Source organism: Mytilus edulis, chromosome 6 (assembly GCF_963676685.1).
Source record: "Mytilus edulis chromosome 6, xbMytEdul2.2, whole genome shotgun sequence".
Classification (NCBI taxonomy): Eukaryota; Metazoa; Mollusca; class Bivalvia; order Mytilida; family Mytilidae; genus Mytilus; species Mytilus edulis.
The window spans coordinates 88,783,492-88,807,926 of NC_092349.1; the positions used below are offsets into that span (position 1 = coordinate 88,783,492).

General features: G+C 31.7%; 1 protein-coding gene across 1 annotated transcript; it reads right to left on the bottom strand.

The window, feature by feature from the left end:
• Positions 1-7,477: 7,477 nt before the first annotated feature.
• Positions 7,478-23,872, bottom strand: LOC139528819 (pentraxin fusion protein-like). The gene is made up of 4 exons (XM_071325029.1): positions 23,761-23,872; positions 11,483-11,752; positions 9,498-9,746; positions 7,478-7,832 (listed from the first exon to the last, which is right to left on the bottom strand). Exons 1-4 carry the CDS (start codon positions 23,807-23,809, stop codon positions 7,585-7,587), a joined length of 816 nt encoding a protein of 271 aa, XP_071181130.1. The 5' UTR covers positions 23,810-23,872; the 3' UTR covers positions 7,478-7,584.
• Between the last annotated feature and the right edge of the window lie 563 nt (positions 23,873-24,435).

A 24,435-nucleotide genomic window follows, 5' to 3' on the forward strand; every position in this document is an offset into this window, starting at 1 on the left:
GTTTATAGTTCGAAAAAATATAGTCGTGTATGCCATATTTGCCATCTATAATGGAGAAACAAATGTTTACTTAAATATATTACAAATCCAAAGATGCATCAATACTTCACATGATACTATTTATATTTAGTTTGACATGTAAAAACTATCTCAAGTAGTTACTACTTTGAATACATTATAATTAGTGTGACACTAGTTTCCTTGAATTTTTTATTTTGAATGCAGTATAATTCAGTTTTTCCAGCAATTGTTTGCAAAATCAAAATTTATTTGTTTCTCAATTCATGAAAATTGGTACCTAGGAACATGAATGAAAATAACTATACTATATTAATCGTTGATTCGTTCTATTAATCATACAAATAACATTCAATAGCTAATATGGATCATGCGTCAGCATTTGAGATGTGATTCAAAAAAAAAACCATACAGAATCAAAAACGCCATCAATGACCGCAATTGACCCTTTTGCTCTGAAAAGGTAGGCGAGTCCAGCTTCACATGTGACACCCTTGGTGTTGCTCATAAAAACGTTGATACATCATGTAATTAGTGTTAGTATTCGTATTATAACAATATTTTTATCGACTTTACATGTAACTTACTCTTTTAGCATCCGACATCTTATTTGTCAATTTTTAAAAAGTAAGAACTATTATTTCTCATTGAAAACTTAAAACAAAAATTCATTACGACACAATTGATTTTGGCAATTTTGTTTCCTGATGATAATGTCCCTTACTGGTTACTGTGTTATTTATATTTGTTAAGTGTATTTTTGTACATCTTGTAGTTATTTCTTATATCTTGAGGTATGATTGTTTATGAGACAAGTTTTTACAAGAAAACAAATAATAAATATCCTGAGACACAAAAAGGTATTTAAGTTGACCCGGAAGTTACTTTAAATTTGAATCATTTACAGTTTTACACATTATATGGTATTTTCTCAATTGATAGTTTCCCTTATTTCTTAAACATCCTTCAATTAAATCTAAGTTGATAAATTTATGTTACTTTCTATGTATATTAGATCAAAATCAAATCAAAAAGTTGTGGTTTAATTGCCAATGAGACATCTATACATAAGAGTTCGAAAGAAGTGGATGTAAGAAATTATAGGACATCATGCAGCCTTTAACAAGGAGGAAAACATTACAGTATAGTCTGTTGTTAAATGTCTCGACATAAAACAAAAACGTAGAAAAATCAAAACGTGAACACTTTAAAAGGCGTAATTCATTACAAACGATTTACTTAAATTGAATAGGACAGATAAAATAAACTCATCATAGATACCAGGATTGCAATTTTATATTTGCTCTAAAGCGCGTTTCGTTTACAAAAGACTCGTCAGTGACGCTCAAATCAAAAGAAGTTAAAAAGGCCAAATAAAGTACGAAGTTGAAAAGCATTGAGGACCAAAAACCCCTAACAGTTTTGCTAAATACAGCTAATGTAATCATTTCCTGGCGTCGAAAAGCCTTAGTAATTCAAAACGTGAAAGTCTTGTAAGCATTTTTAATGATAACCATATCAATGATAAGTCATCGACAACCACTAAAACAGTTATGTAAAACTAAACAAGACAATTATGTTTCTTTTCATTTTGGGTTACAGTTTATGATAATTAATAGAAACTTTACTACACTCACGATCTGTGCGTCCATGAATATGTATCACATTGATATCATAAACATTCTGTAGGTCGACTGCCCACCATGGCTGCTGATGATCATTATTTAGTGTATGTGCAAACAAAAAATCGGAACCTACCCATCCTGACGTTTTTCCATCAACGGCTAATTCAGAGTTACAATGATATCCTTCTACTGGCAAATACATTGAAGACATTGTCGTTGGTTTGTGTATTGCAACATTTACATTTGAATAATTTGTAATAAAAATACACACGTTAATATAACACTTCTATAATGTAATTGCTTGAAGTCTAAAATCAAAGTATGATGTATTTGCAAAAATTGTGTTTTTACATAATAAACAAATGTTAAAGACAATGAGTGTTTCTTTCAAGTATTTTTTTCTATTTTCAATGTTACATTTGTACAGCACATACAATATCAAAATGCTGTAGTTTCCTGCTTTTTGTCTTCTTCTCTACATATCGTCATAGAAATGTAACACTTGCGGAGATTTTGAAACGTTTTTCATATTTATTATAAACCTTTTTAACATCGATATATTTTATGCTATTCTGTTTATTATCAAGATTACATGCCATCCAAACAATTACAACGTATGTTAAATTTAAAGAACGTTTGGTGAAATTACAGTTGTCGCTCCTTTTACATTCGTTCGACAATATCCTGGTCATCTATAATTTGTATTTACTGTTAGCAACACAACGGGTTTCTTATAAGACCTGCCTATTTCTAAGAACTCCCCCCCTTTTTCCATATTTTGTTGAGGTTATTTTTACCCAGTCTTTCTACCATTATGGGATGTGTTGTGGACTGTAATTTGTCGGTTTTCAGTTTAACTTTTGCAATTTAATGTTCTTATTTATGGTATTATCCATGCGATTAAAACGAAAATTAATACTAGATATTTTGTTCTTTTTTTACACTATGTAATGTTTTAACAAAAAATGTACTGGCATTTTAATTGTAAATATTAACCACATAAATATATAATATAAATAAAATCTATTATTTTAATGAAAGATCAAATGTCTAGCGAAAAAAACAGAGTTGCTTGAATAAACATTATTTGGAATGATTTGGATGCAGAACAGACTTTCATGGCGATTAGAACAAATTTGAACGAATAGAAATGTGTCTTCTTATTTTAAAAGTAATAAGCGTTTCCTCTATTTCGGTCTACTTTAATTTCAATTCCAATTTTTTTCTAAGAATGTTCTGCACCAGGAATAGACTACTGTCTGTGCTTCTTTGTTAAATTTGTGTTTGTTTTTATTGTGATTAAGATACTTGTTGCACTTGTATTTTCAATATTGTGTATGATATTCTCGTATTCTGTCTTTCGTTTTTGCTAATGTGCTTTATCCATATGCCTCTGGTGTTACTTTGATACATATAGCTTGTCTATGTGTTTATACATCCCGTTATTGTGCTATTGTTAAACTTGTCTGTTGCTTGTATTTAATTTTTGCTATGTTCTTTGTCTATATGCCTTTTTATGTTTCTTTGTTACATATATGAAGTGGCTCTGTACTTATACATCCCGTCATTGTGTTATTGTGTACTATGGTAAAATTGTGTATTCTTGTCTTTAATGTTTGATAAAATGCTTGGTCTGTATTCCATTTTGTGCTTCTTTGTTTCTTTCAGTCTCTTATTATGATAAATTGACTATGACGAAATTCATGATAGAAAGATATTTTTAATTTAAGAAATAGGATTTCTTTTTTAATTTTCCTATTGAATGAACTATATAATTAAGTAATCATCTTTTTATTTATTATTGATTTCCTTTAAGCGAAATATTTCAGTTTATTAAACCTTGACGAGGACAGAGAACATACATTTGATGCTCACCTTCAAACAAAATACCCATCATTATTTGAATGTAGGTGTAAAAGTCTACTTTCAGCCCTTTGGTTACATCATTTTTGCGGTCATTTTATCGTCGGAAATACCGTAGTGCTTAGAGGGAACGACTGATCTGCGGAGGGAAAACTGACAATCCTAGTCAATTAATATTGCGGTCGAACGCACACACCACGTATGGTGTTAGGAAACGTGATATGATAAACTCTGGTACGTCCGATTTTACCTTTGATTTAAATTTTCTATTAACAATTTTGTAGAGTAGACTGCTGTATGTCCTTCTGCGATTCATCTTTTACTATCCAGCTGTTGTCGGTTAATTGTTTTCAGCTAGTTTTGTACACTAGTTCATACAACTGTCGCTTGTTACTTTCTCCAAGACGTGATATTAGTTGTTGTGAAGTCAATAATATGAATCCAATAATTGTCAGTGTCTTCCTCGCTATCATGTCTTATGGGGAATTTTTCTATTATTTGCATTCAAGGATTTCTGACCATATTAAGTTGGACACTGATCAGGTAAAGATCATCAAAACCAGTTTCGAAATAGTAAAAGGTAGAAAAAATGATGTCGCTTGACATATGATCGATCTGATTATATTGCTTTTAGTTGATATAATAGATGTAAAGCGATTTTCAAGTTTGTGATACAAAATCATATTTTTATTGAACTGTCTTTATCATGCTGACTAGTAAATAAAAAAAAAGAATCGAAAGAAGACGTCATCTTTCGCGGCGATACCCTCAGGAAGTTTAAATGTAGTACAATGTAGTAGTGGTACCGGTCTTGACGTTTGTATTCTAGGTAATTACGTTGCTTATCATCTTAAAACGTGCTGTCTTTGTTATATTAGTTTTACTGTTTAATCTGGTTTTTTTATTTTTATCCGTTTTACGTGGCTCGGTACTTGTTCATCCCGTCATTGTGTTATTGTTCTATAATAATTTTGCTATTGTATGACATTTTTGTATTCTGTTTTCATTTTTCTCTAATGTGCTTTGTCTATATGCCTTTTTATGTTTCTTTGATACATATATGACGTGACTCTTTACTTATATATCCCGTCATTTTGTTATTGTACTATGGTACATTTGTGTTTTCGTGTTATTAACTTTTGCCAATATGCTTGGTCTGTATGCCATTTTGTGCTTCTTTGTTACATATTTGTCTGTTTTTATTGTGATAAGAATAATAACACATTGTTGACTACTCTACCCCTCTTTTTGACATTTTTACGTGTTATGTCCGTTTGTTTTGTTCACACATCGTTATCAATATAATGGAATTTAATGTGACTATCATAGAAATGAGAGGTTTAGCTTGCTTTTAAAATAGGTTTAATTCTTCATTTTCTACATAAGAAAATGCCTGAACCAAGTCAACAATATGACAGTTGTTTTTCAATCGTTTGAACTGTATGAGATTTTGTCATTTCATTAGGGATTATAATTTTTCTTGGAGTTCGTTATGTTTGTGATTTCACATTTGTTTATACTTTAATTCAATCTGATTACTCTTCTCTACTGAATACTTTTTTAAATTTGTTCATGTGTTGTACTGTCCAATATAAGGTGAAAAGGGGGGTCGGAGCCGGTTAGATTTGCAACCATATCACACTATTTATGTGTTTATATCTTGTGATGAATTCAGTAGTTGTTGTTCTTTGTTCCCCCCACGGTTAGGGGAAAGATTAGGTAGCCACAAATACGTTAAACTCTGTTTCACTACAACCCACGGTTAGGGAAAGATTAGGTAGCCACGAATACGTTAAACTCTGATTCACTACAACCCACGGTTAGGGAAAGATTAGGTAGCCACGAATACGTTAAACTCTGATTCACTACAACCCACGGTTAGGGAAAGATTAGGTAGCCACGAATACGTTAAACTCTGATTCACTACAACCCACGGTTAGGGTAAAGATTAGGTAGCCACGAATACGTTAAACTCTGATTCACTACAACCCACGGTTAGGGAAAGATTAGGTAGCCACGAATACGTTAAACTCTGATTCACTACAACCCACGGTTAGGGAAAGATTAGGTAGCCACGAATACGTTAAACTCTGATTCACTACAACCCACGGTTAGGGTAAAGATTAGGTAGCCACGAATACGTTAAACTCTGATTCACTACAACCCACGGTTAGGGAAAGATTAGGTAGCCACGAATACGTTAAACTCTGATTCACTACAACCCACGGTTAGGGAAAGATTAGGTAGCCACAAATACGTTAAACTCTGATTCACTACAACCCACGGTTAGGGAAAGATTAGGTAGCCACGAATACGTTAAACTCTGATTCACTACAACCCACGGTTAGGGAAAGATTAGGTAGCCACGAATACGTTAAACTCTGATTCACTACAACCCACGGTTAGGGAAAGATTAGGTAGCCACGAATACTCTGTTCCGTTTTATTTGTTCGTATCTTAAGTCAGGAGCCTGTATAATTAACATATATTTGTATTATGTTCATTGTTTTGTACGTAATAAGCCTTACAGTTTTCACGTGTTTATTGTTTTACATTTATATAGCTTGCTATATGGTATGGGTTTTGCTCTATTTTGATGGACTTTTGCTAGCTAACTTCTTTGTCATTTAATCTCTGATGGGAAGTTTTCTCCTTGAAATCATACCACATTTTTATTATATATCAAGTATACACTTTTTCATTTTTATCTTTTAAAGACATATTTTGAAATTAATTAATTTATATTTTTTCCAGTCTCCATCAGTGCAGGTAGTTTTCAGGTTACTCAGGATTTTTGTGTGTTTTTTTCTATCCAATTGTCAATCCATATTTCGAGTTATGATTTCTATTATACCTTTTGACTCTCAAGACTCTCATTGTTAGATTTAAATTCCAACCACACTATTAATACATATGTTGATAGTGTGCAATACCACCCACTGATAATCTGATAAATAATAACAACCTATGAAAAAAAGTAAAATCACAAGATAACTAAACTCCGAGGAAAATTCAAAACGGAAAGTCGCTAATCATGAATGTATATTCAGGGCGTGTACAATAATTTTTACTTAATATATATATTTCATACATTTGTTTTATGAATATTTGATTTGGGGATTTGCCAAACGCATATTTGATCTTGTAGATTTGCTAAAGTCACTATAAAAGCCATATAGAAATTAGTGATTTACCTTTAACCATAAAATCCACAAAATTTGCTATCGCACGAATGACAATAAATCAACTGTCGACGCTAGTATACAAATTAATGGTTATGTGTGATAAATATGTGCCAGACGCGATTTTCGTCTCTGAGAGACTCATCAGACACGCTTTAATTAAAAAATTTAGAAATCCTAAATAAAGTACAAAGTTGAAGAGCATTGAGAACCAAAAACTTTTAAAAGTTTTGCCAAATACAGTTAAGATCATCTACCGGTAACGCTGTAGTTGAGAAACCTTAATATTTCAAAAATTCTAAGTTTGTAAACTGTTAATGTATAAAAGATGGAAGAAAGATACCAAAGGGACAGTCAAACTCATAAATCTAAAACAAACTGACAACGCCATGGCTAAAAATAAAAAAAGACAAACAAAAAAACAATAGTACACATGACAACATATAAAACTAAAGAATAAACAACACGAACCCCAACAAAAACTAGGGTTGATCTGAGGTGCTCCGGAAGGGTAAGCAGATCCTGTTCCCCATGTGGCACCCGTCGTGTTGCTTATGTGATTACAAATTCGGTAAATAGTCTAATTCGGTAGGTCACATTCGGTAGGTCACATTAATGATTGTAGGTATAATAATGACCATATCAATGATATCCCATGTGAACACACATGTTCAGATATATCAAAATCGGTAAATAGCTTCTTTTTTTCTTGCAGGATCATGTATAAAACTAAATACGATTTAAATTAGTATTTACTAGTATATTTTTACAAAACAATTATAAGGTTGGAATACAAAATGAAAACAGTTTTTGATTTGTTACAACTATTTTGTTTGAACTTCTTAAACTGTTTTATCACTTAAAAATGGATTCATATCATGTGACCTTCAGATGTCCTATTGAATGAAATAAACATCCTTGTTGTTGTCTGGGAACAAAGATGACTGAGTTCCACCTGTACATTCACCTTTCAGTATACAGACATGTGTGTTCTTGTCGTACTCTGCAGCAGAACAGGCTGTCTTGGTGATGCACTTTCTTGTACACTGAATGGGACTGTCCTCTACAGATGTTCCTATGACAGGACCTTCATATCCGTACCCGATATGTCCACATGCATATGAAGTATTCGTTCTGGACAAACCTTTAACACAAATAAATAGCCTTTGTTAAAATAGACAATTCACTTCTAAAATACGTACCATTTATGTTATTACTACCACTCGTTCGATGGTTTTTCTGATTATGTCATGAACATTCGGATTTTTTGTAATTATAATTTTGTGTTACAAAATTTTTGAAATTATTTAAGATCAAGGATTGTATCTCCCTTATGCAAAACTCTGATTCCTTGACTGTCTTTGAATATACTTTATTGTCCGTTTTGGTTTATAGCTCTTCATTCTTTTAATAAGCTTTGGATTTTCAAATATTTTGTCCTTGAACCTCACTTGACAGACATTGATTGTAGATATACGCATCTTGTGCAGAAAAATTGGTACCGTTTATGTTATTAGTTTCTTCCACAAAGGAGGATAAACTATGCCGGTCTAAATATCAGAAACCGCCACGGGATGTGGATGTATTACCCTTCATTTATATATTTACGTAAAAATATATCAGGATCTGCTTATCCTTCCGGAAAACTGGCTATCACTCCTGGTTGTGGGATTCGTGTTGCTTATAGGTTTTTTTCTATGATGTGTTGTGTGTACTGTTGTTTGTTTGTTCGTATTTTTCTTTTTTTATCCATAGCGTTGTCAGTTTTTAATGAATGTGAATGTCTATTTGTTATCTTTCGCCTCTCTTTTGTTAGTTACTCGTGAATCAAGTCATTTCAATTTGGGCCTTAGATCACTTATGAAGTATATCATGGGCAATCCTTTGTATATTGCAGTTAGGTGATCTGCAAAAGTTGTATGATATGAATCTCCGTCCCTTTTCACGAATGTGACCTACCGAATTAGACTCTATTTGCCAGGTTTTAAATAACATAAGCAACACGACGGGTGCTACATGTGGAGCAAGATCTGCTTACCCTTCCGGAGCACCTGATATCACCCCAAGTTTTTGCGGGGGTCGTGTTGCTTAGTCTTTTTTATGTTGTGTTATGTGTACTATTATTTGTCTGTTTGTCTTTTTTCTTTTTTAACCATGGCGTTGTCAGTTTATTTTCGATTTATGAGTTCAACTGTCCCTTTGGTATCTTTTGCCCGTCCTTAACGAATGTCGATGTAAAAGGAAAACAATCGAAAGGACACTGACGAGTTTATATACTTCAGACATAAACATGGAATATGGTCAATCTGTTTATGTGATCGGTGAATTATTTGTTGTATGCCTAAACGTCTAGTGGTTAATATTTTTATGCAAGTTCAAAACAATGAAATAAGGGGTTTACGACTTATTTAGTTATCTTTGGAATCACAAGTAGATGTATGGTCCATTCAGCTGTTCAAGAAAGGTTTTAAAAAGTAAAATCACAAAAATACTCCTAGGAAAATTCAAAACGGAAAGTTCCTAATCAAATGGCAAAATCAAATGATAAAACACATCAAACGAATGGACAACAACTGTCATATTCCTGACTTGGTACAGGCATTTCAAATGTAGAAAATAGTGGATTGGACCTGGTTTTATAGCGCTTAACTTCTCACTTTAAACGACATCAATCTTTATCAAGTGCATGCCATCTGAACTGGGTTCAATATTCCAAATTCTATCGACTATTAAGTATTATTTTATATAATTCTGAATGCTTCATGATCAAGATCTACCCTTCATTACCAAACGAATGAAGAATACTTACCTGATCCAATGACGCTGTTTACTGGATGGCCATAGACTTCCACTTCACATAATGCTAGATATTCCGTATCCTTACGTTTAATCCTGACAAACCTCCCTCTTGTGTTAGGAGGGCAGGTTATAGTGATGCTGTAGCTTGATTTGTTCTGATATGGACACAGAAATACATCTCCCTCATGTAAATTATTCCATCTATTACATGCACATGATGGCATGATAACTTCGACGTCAAGGTTTGTCAAATGGTCAGCTAACAAATATAAAATTATAAGAGTACATTGATAATTTAATTAAGATTTATCATATTACATTATTACTAATGTGAAAAATATCTACAAAGAAAGGTAATTATTTGGAAGAAAATCATATCGTGCGGTACACTGTATCCACTTATTAAGGTTGTTGTTTATTTAGTTCGATGGGACAGGTTTTTTAAGAAAACAATTATACAGAAAACAAGATCAACTGACAATATTCAGCGGAAACTAGATTCACAAAAAAAACATACTAAACGTTTAGCTTACTTTGGTACGGGTTATTTTATTTTTTTTAGTAGGGGGGGGGGGGGGGGTAATTATATCGATGCACATCCTGTTGGGCTATCACCAGTGTTGTTTGGTTAGAAAACAACAAATGGTACGTCGATGCATTTCATACCAGAACGTGCAGAAGTTGCAACGTCATGTCAAGAGCTTATCCACTGTTACTGTAGAAACGGATGTAACGGTGCATCTACATCCTTGAAAGCAGATTTGAAATGACAACATTATGTACTTGTTTAGACTATCAGAGAGAAACTGATTAAGAGTGAACTAATCCCCCTGTATAGTAAATAAATTGTAAGCCTGTGTCCATATCACATTATCAGTTTCACTAGTTTGCTAAATTTCTATACCACATTGATAGTATATACATCTCATATCAATACCGTCACAATTCTGGCATCTTTGAAAGTGCTAAATTGAAATAAACGCCATTTTCATTATGTATTCATGGAATTGAAAAATAATAATTATTGGCCTAATTTAAATCTAATTTCTTAAACTTGTGATTTCTATTGAACTCTTGCATATAGGTAGACTTCTTTAAATGTATGATGTAGTATTCCTCAAGTCGACAACATCAGGACTTCGTCATGTACCAAGACCTAATTCTGAATTTTTAAAAAGAACATTTAAATATTCTTGTCTAAGAACTAGATAATTGAGATACATTTAAGACCACTGTTCAAACTGTTTTCTAACTGAACAGAATAAAGATGCACGAAACTAATGTATTTTTCTTCTTCTATTGAAAACATATATACTTATTCAATATTTAAGCTACTATACATAACTGTATTATGTATTTTATTTTGGATGTATTTTATTTATTTTTTTCCTTTTCTATTTGTATTAATAGTTGTTGAAGGACTCGTGGAAGATTTACATTTCATTGTTAAATGTGTTACCTTCGTTAAATAAAGAATTTTATTATTATTATTATTTACCTCATGCCGGCCATCTTTAATTTGGCGGCTATATTGCAATTTTTTCATATCCCTTACTTTTTCATTATACCAAATTAAAAGCCTGTACCATAAAGTGAGCAAACATTTTATATCTGCTAGACTTTGATCTATATTTGCCTTATAATTGAGTCAAGGCAGGGGTTGATATAACAGCACGGGAAAAGTTTCAATGACGGATGTAGGTGGGCTCGAAATTCCAGCGCCCTTCTTGGAGTTACATTTATGCTTCATGCATGCTTTTTACCTTTTTTATTTCAACAATTGTCTAGTTCCCCCTTCCCCCTTTTGTAATTCTGTATGCCAATCTGAAAATACGTATAAGGTGTATCACTTTTGAATATCAACTATTCATATCAGTTTCTTGTTCAACTTTTACACTAATAAACAATGATAAAGTCTTATCTGGTTACATGTTGGTTTTTTTAAGTATTTTTATATAAATATTCATAAAAGAAAACGAAAAAAATAACACTTACGACAACAATCTGTGCGTCCATAAATATTGATAACACTGATATCATAAATATTTTGAAGGTCGACAGTCCACCATTGCTGCTGATTATCGTTCCTGTGTGTATGAGCACATAAAAAATCTTCGCCTGCCTGCCGCTTCGAATTTGGCATCACTCCATCATTGGCATAAGAAGAGTTACAACACAGATAATCAACAACCTCGCCAACTATAGGATCATAAATGGAAGACATCTTTGTAGGTTTCTTTGATGCAATGTTTATATCAGCAAAGGCTTAAACAAAATAATACAGGTTATGCATATATATATATATATATATAAACGCCTAAAAAGTGTACATAACAACACCAATGATATAAAAAGGAACTATAAATGTAATTATTTATAAATATTTCGGACAACAGATATCCTTCGTATATATATATAAACGCCTAAAAAGTGTACATAACAACACCAATGATATAAAAAGGAACTATAAATGTAATTATTTATAAATATTTCGGATAACAGATATCCTTCGTCAGTCAGATTCTGATGTTAAATGAATCATCTTTAAGTCTTCTTAGATTAAACTTTTACTAAATCTTGAAATTTATACAATAAAAAAGGCAAACCGAACATCAGTTAAGACGCTTGCACCATTCTAAAAATTTGTTGAATATGACATAGGTTATATGACTAATTACATCAGAGAGTTCAAATATATGTTTTAAATAAAAATAATAATGTGCGATGTGAACTAGCACAATTTTAAAGCTTTAACGGTGTCGATATTATGATGTTACAAGAAAGATTGCGTCAATAAGAATTCCAAATAAACAGCACTGAACGGTCTAAATTTCTAAATATTTCAGATTTGACAACTGTAGTGTAGTTACATTAGAGTCTGCGATGTTTAAAACAAACGGCCGTTAAAATATAATAACAAATTTTGACTAAAGTAAAATAGTTGAAAGTGGCTTGGTCCCTCAAAAAATTAAGCAATTTAAATTGTTATATTCAACAGATTTATTTTAGAGATGAGTAAGGTAAAGAAATAGAATCGGAGACTGTAATAATAAGTAATATAACCCAGATGTGAAGCACTGCATGGTGTCGAACTACATCTTTTCCGATCCAGCTCCCACGTGGAAAAAATTGTTGACTATTATTCAGACGTTTGATATATATATAGCAAAAGTAAATAAACACGGCAAAGGAAGCACACTTTATAAAGGACTTTCAGCCATAATTACACCTTATGTAAGAATCCGGGGTTTTGATTGGTTAATAGCCAGTGTATTTTTCACCAATTTACTGTTATCATGGTTATCAAATGAATATCGTTCATTTTTAACGCCGCCGGGGTATTTGCTAAAAGGATATGCCTTTTTTACCCTCTCTGCCGTGGTATTTGCCAAAAAATACTCTATCCGACTAGACGCTTGTAACGTCACGATCATCAATGCGTTTTAGTACATTAACATTCGGTGTAATTAAACAGATATATCATGTTAAGGAGGGGTATTTGCGAAAAATACCAGTCTTGAGAATGAATTTCCCTCGCCTTACGGCTCGTGAAATTTAACATTCTCTCGACTGGTATTTTTCGCAAATACCCCTCCTTAACATGATATATCTGTTCAAAATTAAACGGATCTACTTAAACACGTTTGATTTATCTCCCCTTATCGTTATTGTAACGTAATAAACGTTACCAACGGCAGTGTCGTCAAGGACATTGTTAAAACGTCGCCTGAAGATTGCCAGAAGGCATGAAAGCGATAGTGACAATATTTTAACGAACTGTTATTATTTGATGTGAAATGTAGTTTGCAAATTTTTAAAATATATATATATATATAAAATGACTGAATAAATAGTCAACGATCAATCTTACAGGGCGATGGATCATGTAATATGATTCTGTACACTACAAAATATAATATATAACAAGTCAAAAAGGGTACAACATCACCATTAAATAACTATAAAATGAACAAATATTAGATATTTCGGATAACAGATATCCTTCTTCAATAATAGCACGATGTCAAAAGAATCATGTCAATATATTCAAACTGAGAAACTTTTTCTAAACCTTGAAATTTATACAATTTAAGCGAACACCACAGACGCTGATACACAATTTTAAAATTTCCAAACTCGGCGCAAAGATTACAAAGATATGCTAAATGAAAAAAGTTATTTTCGATGTGAACTGGCACAACTCTAAATTTCCAAAGGTTGTGACAGTTTAGATGTTATAACTGCATTGAGGGCAGTCCTCAAACAAAATATATACAGGTATACACATTGGTAATACACGTAAATGTTACTATACAAATTGGAAAATAGTTGAATCCAGAATCCTCCTAGTACAAATTGGAATTCAAAAATCTACTAGTAGACGTTTGGATCGCCACATAGTATTAACATAGAGGCGAAAATTACCAGAGATAAAATTCAAACTGATAGATCGAAAACAAAATGACAACGCCATGGCTAAAAAATAAAAAGACAAACAGACAAATAATTGTACATCAGACACAACATCGAAAACTTAAAACTAAGCAACACGAATCCCACAAAAGCTGGGGGTGATCTCAGGTGTTATGGAAGGATAAGCAGATCCTGATGTACACGTCGTGTTGCTCATATTATTACAAACCCGGTAAATAGTTTTAAATATTAATGGGATTCTTCGATGCACTAAATTTCTTGTAAAATCCAGGAGATTTCGAGTAGATTAACAAGATTGTCTTCTGAATATTATTTTAAGATTATATTTATACTTTGTCATGCGTTTGTTAAATTTTGTTTTAAATAAAGTCAACAATAGTATACTGCTGTCAACATTTATAACTCGTTTGAGCGGAAACAACACCTGGTTTTAAACTAAAACCGAGGCGAACATATCAACTATAAGAGGGAAAACAACGGAACAACTGAAACACTGAAGAGCAACAAAAACAAACGCCAATGTTAAACACATAGAGCGAACTATTTGATAACAAATGCCATGTTTCTGTCTTTGTACCGGACATTTAAGAAAAATGGTGGGTTCAACCTGGTGATATGGTTATGTTAAAAATACCGCTAAAATGACAACATTACGTGACATTAAACGAAATTATTTACATAAATTTATGTTTTCGTTGATTGATATTATCTGAAATATTTTCGATAAATATTTGTGTTGGTTAAGAATGTCCTAATGAATTACTCCAAATTGGTCAGATATCGGATTCCGTCCTCCTATTAAACAAATTATGGTTCGGGTAAATTTAGGTCTTTATAGAAAACGCATTTTCATATAAACAAAAAGTAAACTAAACGTTAGCGTTAAAAAGATAAAATGTATGTGAGAAGACAGTTCTCTTGTTATACTGTACTTTCCGAAAGAAAAGAAAAACAAAACTAAACTAAAGAAACAATCAAAATCCTCACACTCGTTTTCATACTTAGTCAAAAATATTATTGAAATTCCGTTATATTTTTTTTGAAATACTAAGGCTTTTCTACCTCAGGAATAGATAACCTTAGCTGTATTTTGCAAAACTGTTAGGAATGTGTTGTCTTTGATCAATGCTCATCAACTTCGTACTTAATTTTTCCTTTCTAACTTTTGTTTTATTTGAGCGTCACTGATGAGTCTTTCGTAGACGAAACGTGCGTCGGCGCATATACAAAATTTCAACCTTGGTATCTGCGATGAGTTTATTGTTGGCAAGAACTTTGTTAAATTCTTTTCCAGCACTTATTCGCAAGTAACGATGGCTATGTTAAAATCAATAATAATGAAGATTCTGAAATAACACGAAAACATTCATACTTTGTCACTGTTTGTACCTGAATAAACCTGTTCATCAGAACTGCTATTCCTGTCTGCTCCAAATCATGAATCAAAATTACCAGCGCTTTGTTTTGACGCCTTTAGTGTCTTTAATTGTTTGATAAAATATTTACGTGATTTACGATTGACTGTTTGAAAGTTTAATACACATCAATTGGAGGTAATGTCTGTAAATCTATTACAAAATATTGGGTAGATGCAACAACAGTTTTGACTTTCTAATTCACAAATGACTTAAATCGAATATCAATTGACGGAATCTAACAAATCAAAACCAGTTCTAGTTTTTAGAATTCCAAATTTTCTCCAATCTACAAACTCACTTTCTTTTAATGAAATTGAAATTGTAATGCTGTTCTGATCATTTTAAGTAAACAGTGTATAGCTTACACAATTTTAGAATTTTAATAGAGACATTTCTAAACCTTTTAAAATGGCGTTGTCAGTTTATTTTCGATTTAAGAGTTTGAATGTCCTGCTGGGATTTGTTTGCCCTCCTTTTATGATGTTAAAAAACAAATTAAAAATGTAGAGAGTGTTATCCTACAATAAAAATGTACATCAATAAAATAATACATTACCACAGCAGATTAATAAACACATCAATCCTACAAGATACTTGTACATTATCAGCTCTGTTTTTTACTTTATATTGTTGGATAATATTTTCGACGTTAACACAAGACCATTTATAACTTCTTTATCTTGATTGGTTGTGAATGATGTAGTCAGGTTTAATGAAGAAGAAATGTTGAAAATTGCTTTTTTAAATATTCTCTATTATTTATCAATTTTGAGTAGAGCTTGATGAATAAATTATCACCCTATACATTATCATTAATTTTGAAACACCCAAGATATATGTTTTACTGCAATGAAATATAGTTTTAACTGTCGAATTGTCAAATGAAGGTGATTTTTTTCCGAACTGTTTCATTTATGCAACTGGGTGTGACGTACATGTACTATGAAGGTATTACAACTTGAGTTGAGGGGGAAGTTCATACCTCCATATTATTTAAAATATCCAAATGAAAAAAAAGTACTTGGCATGCTTAAATATAGTAATAGTAATGTGCTGTCTAAGCTGTCAATTTTTATTCAAAAGGTAGAAAAGATGCTTGTTTAATTTAAAACTGTAATAAACACAAACTTATTTCTGAAGATGTATAATTTAAAAATGTATTCTGTTTGTATAATGAACTATGTTGTAATTAATATTGTGTATATAAATATGCTCCTGTTACGCAGTCTTCTGCGGCTGAGTTTTCTCTAATAAACTAAAAAACTAAAAAAAGTTATGTTATATTCCATAGTACAAATGCACTTAACGCTTCACATTCGATTTTGTGGTTTTGGTCTCTATCTTTTTTAAAAGAATATGCTAATCATGTCCATCTTTAAAATTTTGTAAGTGTCGTGAGTTTGTATTTATGTTTTTTATAAAAGAAAAAAAGTTGACTGAAAAATAAAAAAAATAAAATCCGTGAAGAAACAAACAAACGTCTTGACTTCTACACATCTAGGCTGAGTCAACATAAGAGCACAGGATTTTAATATCTTAACTTTCAAGTCAGATAGGTATTTGGTTTAAAGAAACATTATGTTCAAAGGCTTTTTAACTTTTTTGGGGGTCTACACATGTGTTCTATGCCTTCGTTCATTAGACCAATTGAAATATACCTACTAGTATTGTATTAAATTGTTTTGAGAATCTAACAATACCATTAAAGTGTATGATAAAATTTTGTAGGGAAATTCGAAGTTAGCTATAAATGTATTACTGTTAATTCTAACGCATTTTCTGACAAAACAACTCTACTAATCAAAATGAATTTTTTAACAATGTTTTTAGAAATGATTTTACTTTGTATTCATGCATTAGTTGTTAAACATTAAATGCTTTCCAAGGGCGATTTTTTTTTGTAAAAAGTCAAAAATCATGTCCATGAATGTTAACAACTTTGTACTTTTTTGGCTTTATAAATATTTTGATATGAGCGTCACTGATGAGTCTTATAAATTTTCTGTTTACAAAACTTTGATTTTTCGATAAGCTAAGGATTTTCTTATCCCAGGCAAAGATTACCTTAGCCGTTTTTGGCACAACTTTTTTGGCATTTTGGATCCTCAATGCTCTTCAACTTTGTACTTTTTTGGCTTTATAAATATTTTGATATGAGCGTCACTGATGAGTCTTATGAAGACGAAACGCGTGTCTGGCGTACTTAATTATAATCCAGGTACCTTTGATAACTATTAACAGTAACATAAATTACCATCACACTGGACACTAGCTAAGTCCTTATTGTGGTTTTTTCATGGTATGAAAGATAAGAATGTTTATAATTTAACTTGTAAGTGCTATGATTTTATTATTTTAAAAGTCTTTGTATAGAAAAAAAAATAACTGTGCTTGGAAGTTATGCAAAAATCAGATGTGAGCAGTCATTTCTATAAAACTTTTAATGAACTCATACGTCAGACTGGTATCTTAATACATGTAACTTTTGCAAATATGTTTTTTGTTTAAAGACCTCTAATTCATATATTAGCTAACTTATGTTAGATATATGGTTAGAGATAATACTATTGTCACAACAAAATTTAAACTGATCATTAGAGGCATAAATTGTGAACTTTCATTGATAATAGGCCTACAGTAAGATGTGGACTGGAGACAGAGTCAGGGTAGGATACTTTATATAATCTTGAATGTTGGAATGATTAACTGCTAAACATTACATTTATAGAATTCTGAAATGTTATCAAACTGGTTATAGACATTTCATATCAGAAAACATGTCCATGTAAGCATGAAACATGTAAGCTGGCAATTATTAAAGTCATGTTTTCAAATTAAAAAAAAAATGAAACAGGGGTGGGGGTATGAAATTTACTGTAAAGGAAAACTGAGGGTATATTCAGTGATTTCTTTAAGGCTATAATTCTGATAAATAAGTATTGTTGTGAGAAAAAAATGGTTTAAGAGAATTGTATATTGAAATAAATTTTAGTATTGGTTTCACTTTGTAAATACAGCTGTTTCTAAAACCTAGCCTCTTTTGGGGAGATATATAATATTCATGGATAATACATTGTGTTGACGTATTGGTTTCAATTTATGATCTCTAAGTTTCATCTCGTAGAGACATAACTTGGGAATTTTACCAGTAGATACATGTATAAACATAGATTTTGGTCATATTGAAATCTGTAGAAATCCTAAAGTCAAGGTAGGGGTAGTTCCGAATTTTAGTGTAAGTTTTTAAACTCCTAGAAGTTCGTTGAAAATATGCTGCACAGCCCTATATTTTGACCTTTGAAAAAAAATAGTAGTGCATATGAACTATCCATTCTAGGAAATATTTTTTTTCAAAACTTAGTATAAAAGTAGTAAAGTTTTAGCCGTAGTTCCTATGAGAAACTGCATTGTTAATATTTAGAGAAATGCAACCTATTGACGTATTGAACATGTTGAAGAAAGAGAAAGTGAAAGAAGAATGGGAATATGAGAATAATTTGAGAGCACTGTTGTGAACTCAAAAGGCTAGATAACACTCATAGACTTGAAACAAAAGGAAGAAAACGGACAAGGTTAGGTTTACCCCTAAAAGGTGCATAAAATAACCTCCTCTTCAGGAAGGTACTGATGATATGGATTCGTAATTGCTTTGTTATGAAAGATATGCGTTTTCGCATAAATGGGACAAATCAATATGGACCACTTGTGTGAATGCACTTCTGAAAAGTAATACATTAAATGTGTATGCTTGTCTTCCTTAGATCAATCGTTGTCCCTCAGTTTTATTTTGTTACCCGGATTTATTTTCTCTCAATCGATTTATGACTTTTAACAGCGGTAAACTAACGTTGCCTTTATTAATGATGCTCTACATATTTATTACAAAGGTTTAACATGACCGAAGGTGGTTTTAGAGTCTTGTGGAATATTTCAGCTGTTTTTCCGTTCCTTTTGAAAGTTATTTAGGTAAATGGATCGAAATGTTTTAAAGACGTTTGATGGGCTTTATGATCTTATGTTGAAAAATAAGTTTTTACTTACATGTAAATGTAATAAAGAGGGAATAACTTTTTTGAAAGAGAGAGTTCCAGAGTTTATAGATGAGGTGACTATGTATGCTGATTAATTTAAAGAGACAAGGGGAGAAAAATATAGTCGCACTTAAAAAGAAGACCAAAAAACGGTCAAGTGTAAGTAATACATATAAAAATAGACCCGTAGGCGGTAGCGGTGGAAGTACATTTGACAGAAAGTGCTGAAGGTGCAATAAATCAGACCACTTGATATCTTATTGGCCATTATTAGGAGAAAATGTTTGTAGTGTACAGAGCTTTGGCAGACGTGGTAAGGATACGCGTAATATGAAATTTAAGGTGAAAAAGGCAATAAAGAATTACCAGTCTTCAGTAAGGTAAATACGTTAGCTGGTAGTAAATAAATACGCTAAGTAGTAGTCCATCATCAGATGAAAATCGATTACAATCCCTCCGGTTAGCGGTTTAGTATTACGCCATCAAAATAAAACGAAGAAAACAAGCTATCATGCCAACAAATGGTTTTAGAATAAATGCGTTTATTTTCGGTGCAAAGACCCTTCGATTGAATCAATATTTATTAAAAAAAAATGCCATCTCAAAAACAGTTCCGTATCTTTATCCCTTGTGAATAAAATGGCAGTTGCAAAAAGATAAGCTAAGTGTTCGTGGTGTTACAGTGCTTCGCGATACAGGATTAATGGAGTTGTTATCAAGAAAAGTTCAGTAAATACAGATTAAGGAGGAATACCGCCAAATCATAGTACGTCACATCCGGTTGCATACAAAAATGGGCCGAAAGAAAATATTCCCTTGAATTTGACAGTTATACGAAATTAATCCTACATTTCATTGTAGAAACAAAATTCTGAGTCATAAACATATATATTTTGGGTGTTTAGAAGCACAATTACTTTCTAATTTGATGTTTCTATAGAATATTTTGGAAACTTGAGGTTAAATGGTTACTGAAGCTTGTAACATATCAAACAACAGGCTATTTCTCGAATCATGCTTTCACCGGAAAAGATCGTCAATCAAACACTATCTTTTGACGTTATTCACCAGGTAGCTAACGCACCTGTATCTCTGTACCTATTTAATTTTCCAAACATTTGGTTCAGTATAACATAAACCTTTTTAACCCATGGGTAGAATTTGAACGTTTTATTTTAAGACTTTGACTGATGAAGTGTCCAGGATTTTCTTTAACGAAAATATTATATTTCTTTAGAGTCTGACACAAGAGGACCATATTATGGTATCTTCATCAGCATGGTGATACATAGTGATTTGTCAGCTGACTCATGTTATTTCGGTTATGCTGCTTTGAATATGGACAACAAAACCATACCTCACAAAATATCATCCCTATCCTCTTACGGTTACAGAAACTGTACTATCTTATCTCGTATGATAGCCTGATTAAGAGTGAGTTTTAATTTCTAATAAAAAATTGGGTTATGCAAAAGAACAAATAAATTCTCATTGTGGCGATCGTTTAACTGTAAAGTTTCTCGCATTCTTTGTTTTAAATTCTTCGAGTACACATGTATATTTTGTTGATGAAAAATAATACTCTTTCGTTTTTTTATTAGTTTTTCTTTGTTATTATCAGTTAAATCTTCAATTATTATCATTTTACTAAAATTACTAGAATTAAAGATAAATGCTTAAGAGTTTACTGTTACTGATAAAACAGCGTGTACTCCAGATTCTTATTCGTGCACTGCATTAATCAGAAGGCGAAAATAAATTACGGTTTGTTCAGAAATGATTAAAACGGTAATACAATTCAATAAATTACTTGAAATTAAATGTTAGATTATCTTATGCTATTTACGTATGCACTTTGTAAATACAGCTGTTTCTCAAACCACGCCTCTTTTGGGGAGATTTAGAATATTCATAGAAAATTAATTTTGTTTACATACTGGTTCCCAGTTATGCTCTCTGTGTTCCATCTCATAGAGACATAACTTGGGAATGTTACCAGTAAAAAAACACGGGCATATTGTTTACATTGAAATTTGTGGTAACCCTTCATTCGAGGTAAGGGTAGTTAAGAAAATTAGTGTTAGTTAAACTCTGAAAAGTTCAGGGCATATAAACGTTGAATTTTTGCCGCACAGCCCTATATTTTGACCTCTGAAAAACATTGTAGTGCATATGAACTTTCATTTCTAGGATTAAAAAAAATTCAAAACTTCATAGTAAAAGAGGTACCGTTTTAGCCGTAAAAGGAGTTCCTATGGGAAATTGCATTGTCAATATTTACAGAAATGCAACCTTAAAAGAGTTTTGAAACTCTCTCTAATTTGCTCTTAGTCATATTTTAGATATAGTCCATTGCATTTCTCTTAATTGACAAATACGTCATACAAAATTCTATGTATTCTAATGTTTTGATATTTTTGTTTTATCGTTTAATACATTTCTATTGATTATACCAACGCGTGCATTTGTTAACAGGAATTTTGATAAATAATTTAAATGCAGATTTGAACAAATTCAATATTACATGACAACACGTTAGTTCTATAACTCTGATACATCATGTTTGTACAATCGCATGGGGAGTATTTGAGTAAAATGAAACTTCCCTTCAAACTTCGTATTGAGTATGGATTTGTAGTCTTCGGGGCAAAAATGTACCAACTTCGACATGTTCGAATACTTATTCCCTCATTCTTTTCCATTCTTTCGTATTCAAAATTGGCCATTAATAAAAATAAATTGAGATGTCAATGATAGCCTAGTTTTATATTCTAAGTTTCTATTGCTAGACTTTGAATATTTCTAAGATGTAATTGTTAGACTTTTTTCATATATTCCAACACCTTATTACCAGACCATGAATATACTATTCTTGATTGACATTATAATTCAGAAAAATGAAAAATATAAAAAATTTCACTGTCGTTTTATTCATTTCAATGGTAGTCATATTCGTTGGCTATTTTAATCATGATACATTATATACTCTGAGTCAATTTTTTAACTGTTATTTTATTCACGAAACCTCTTTCTAAATTATTAACATCTATTTTATCAGCAATCAAAGACGGGCTTCAAAGTTATTGTGAAACTGCCTATTCTAGAGGTGGCGTGAATCAGATGTGGATACTTAAAAATTCCAAAGATCTTTTAGAGTACATACAATCTAACTATCTTTCATCTTGTAACAGTATTAAAATATTTGACTTTTCTACTCTTTACACAAGTATTCCACATTCCAAACTAAGAGACAAATTGAAAGAGTTGGTATCTATCCCATCGAGTTAGAGATAAAGGATACTACAGATACAGTTAAGTCGGCCTCATATTTTGACTTACATCTAAAAATTGACAATGAGGGTCGGTTGATAACAAAACTTTACGACAAAAGAGATTATTTCCGCTTTCCAATTATGAACTTTCAATTTCTAATTAGCAACATTCAAGCAGAACCTGCATACGGGGTATATATCTCCCAATTGATACGATATTCCTGTGCTTGCATTTCCTATCATGATTTTCTTGATAGAGGGTTGCTGCTCACAAGGAAGCTATTAAACCAAGAGTTCCAAATGGTGAAGTTGAAATCATCCCTTCGTAAATTTTACGGACGCCATCACGAGTTGGTTGACCGTTATGGAATAACCGCTTCACAAATGATATCGGATATGTTCCTTACGTCGTAACTACAATCCCCTTCCCTTTCATGAATGTGACCTTCCGAATTAGACTATTTACCGGATTTGTTATCCCATAAGCAGCACGATGGATGCCACATGTGGAGCAGGATCTGCTTACCCTTTCCGGAGCACCTGAGATCACCCCTAGTTTTTTGGTGGGGTTCGTGTTGTTTATTCTTTAGTTTTTTGTTGTGTCATGTGTGTGGTTGTTTGTATGTCTTTTTCATTTTTAGCCATGGCGTTGTCAGTTTGTTTAAGATTGATGAGTTTGACTGTCCCTTTGGCATCTTTCGTCCCTCTTTTATTATCTATTATATGTTTTTATTCAATATTTTAATTTACTGTTAAAAGTGCGTGTTACGAGAGCATTCAGCATACTGCATATTAAGGCGTGAAAAGAAAAATGTTTTAAAAAGTAGTGAAATGCATTAAAAAACTTATATTTAAATGCTTGATTATCTTTATGATTTTATTTCAATAGAACTTTGTTTTAAATTAAAATAAACGAGTCTTTCCCAACCAGCAAACTTAGCAGGCACCGGATCGTCCGGAACTAATACTACACTAAAACCTAAAATCACATGATGAGTGCAAAGTCTTAAGTTTGCGAGATTCAAAAACACATTATGGTCTTATAAGAAAGATTATATAGTCTTATCACAGTTTTTCTAAACCAAAACTGTTTGTACGACATTAAGATAATACATTACCACAAGAAGATAACATGTACAACAATCCAATTACATCTCTGAACATCATGACTACCTAGTGTAGTCACTATATAGTTTGAAAAACATTCAACCGAAATAAACAAACTGAATGTTTTTTCATCATTACGATTTCAACATACGGTTGTCATAGGTTGCTAATGTAGTAGTAGAGAAAGAGTTTAATTAGTATTGAAAAAAGTCCTGTAATTTTTATTTTTCATGTTAAATAAATACGCAATCATTCAGTAATAATTGCTATATTGTTCTTTGCAATATGCATATATCAGATATACTATAGTCCCTTCAATTTCTATGAATTTTGAAACAAATACGTCATACAAAATTTTATTGTTTTGATATTTTTGTTTTATCGTTTTATATATATTTCTATTGATTATACCAACGCGTGCATTTGTAACAGGAATTTTGATAAATAGTTTAAATGCAGATTTGAACAAATTCTATATTACATGACAACACATTAGTTCTATAACTCTGATACATCATGTTTGTACAATCGCATATGGAGTATTTGAGTAAAATGAAACTTCCCTTCAAACTTTTTATTGTGTATGAATTTGTAGTCTTAGGGGCAAAAATGTACCAACTTCGAATACTTATTTTCTCATTCTTTTCTATTCTTTCGTATTCAAAATTGGCCATTAATAAAAAAAA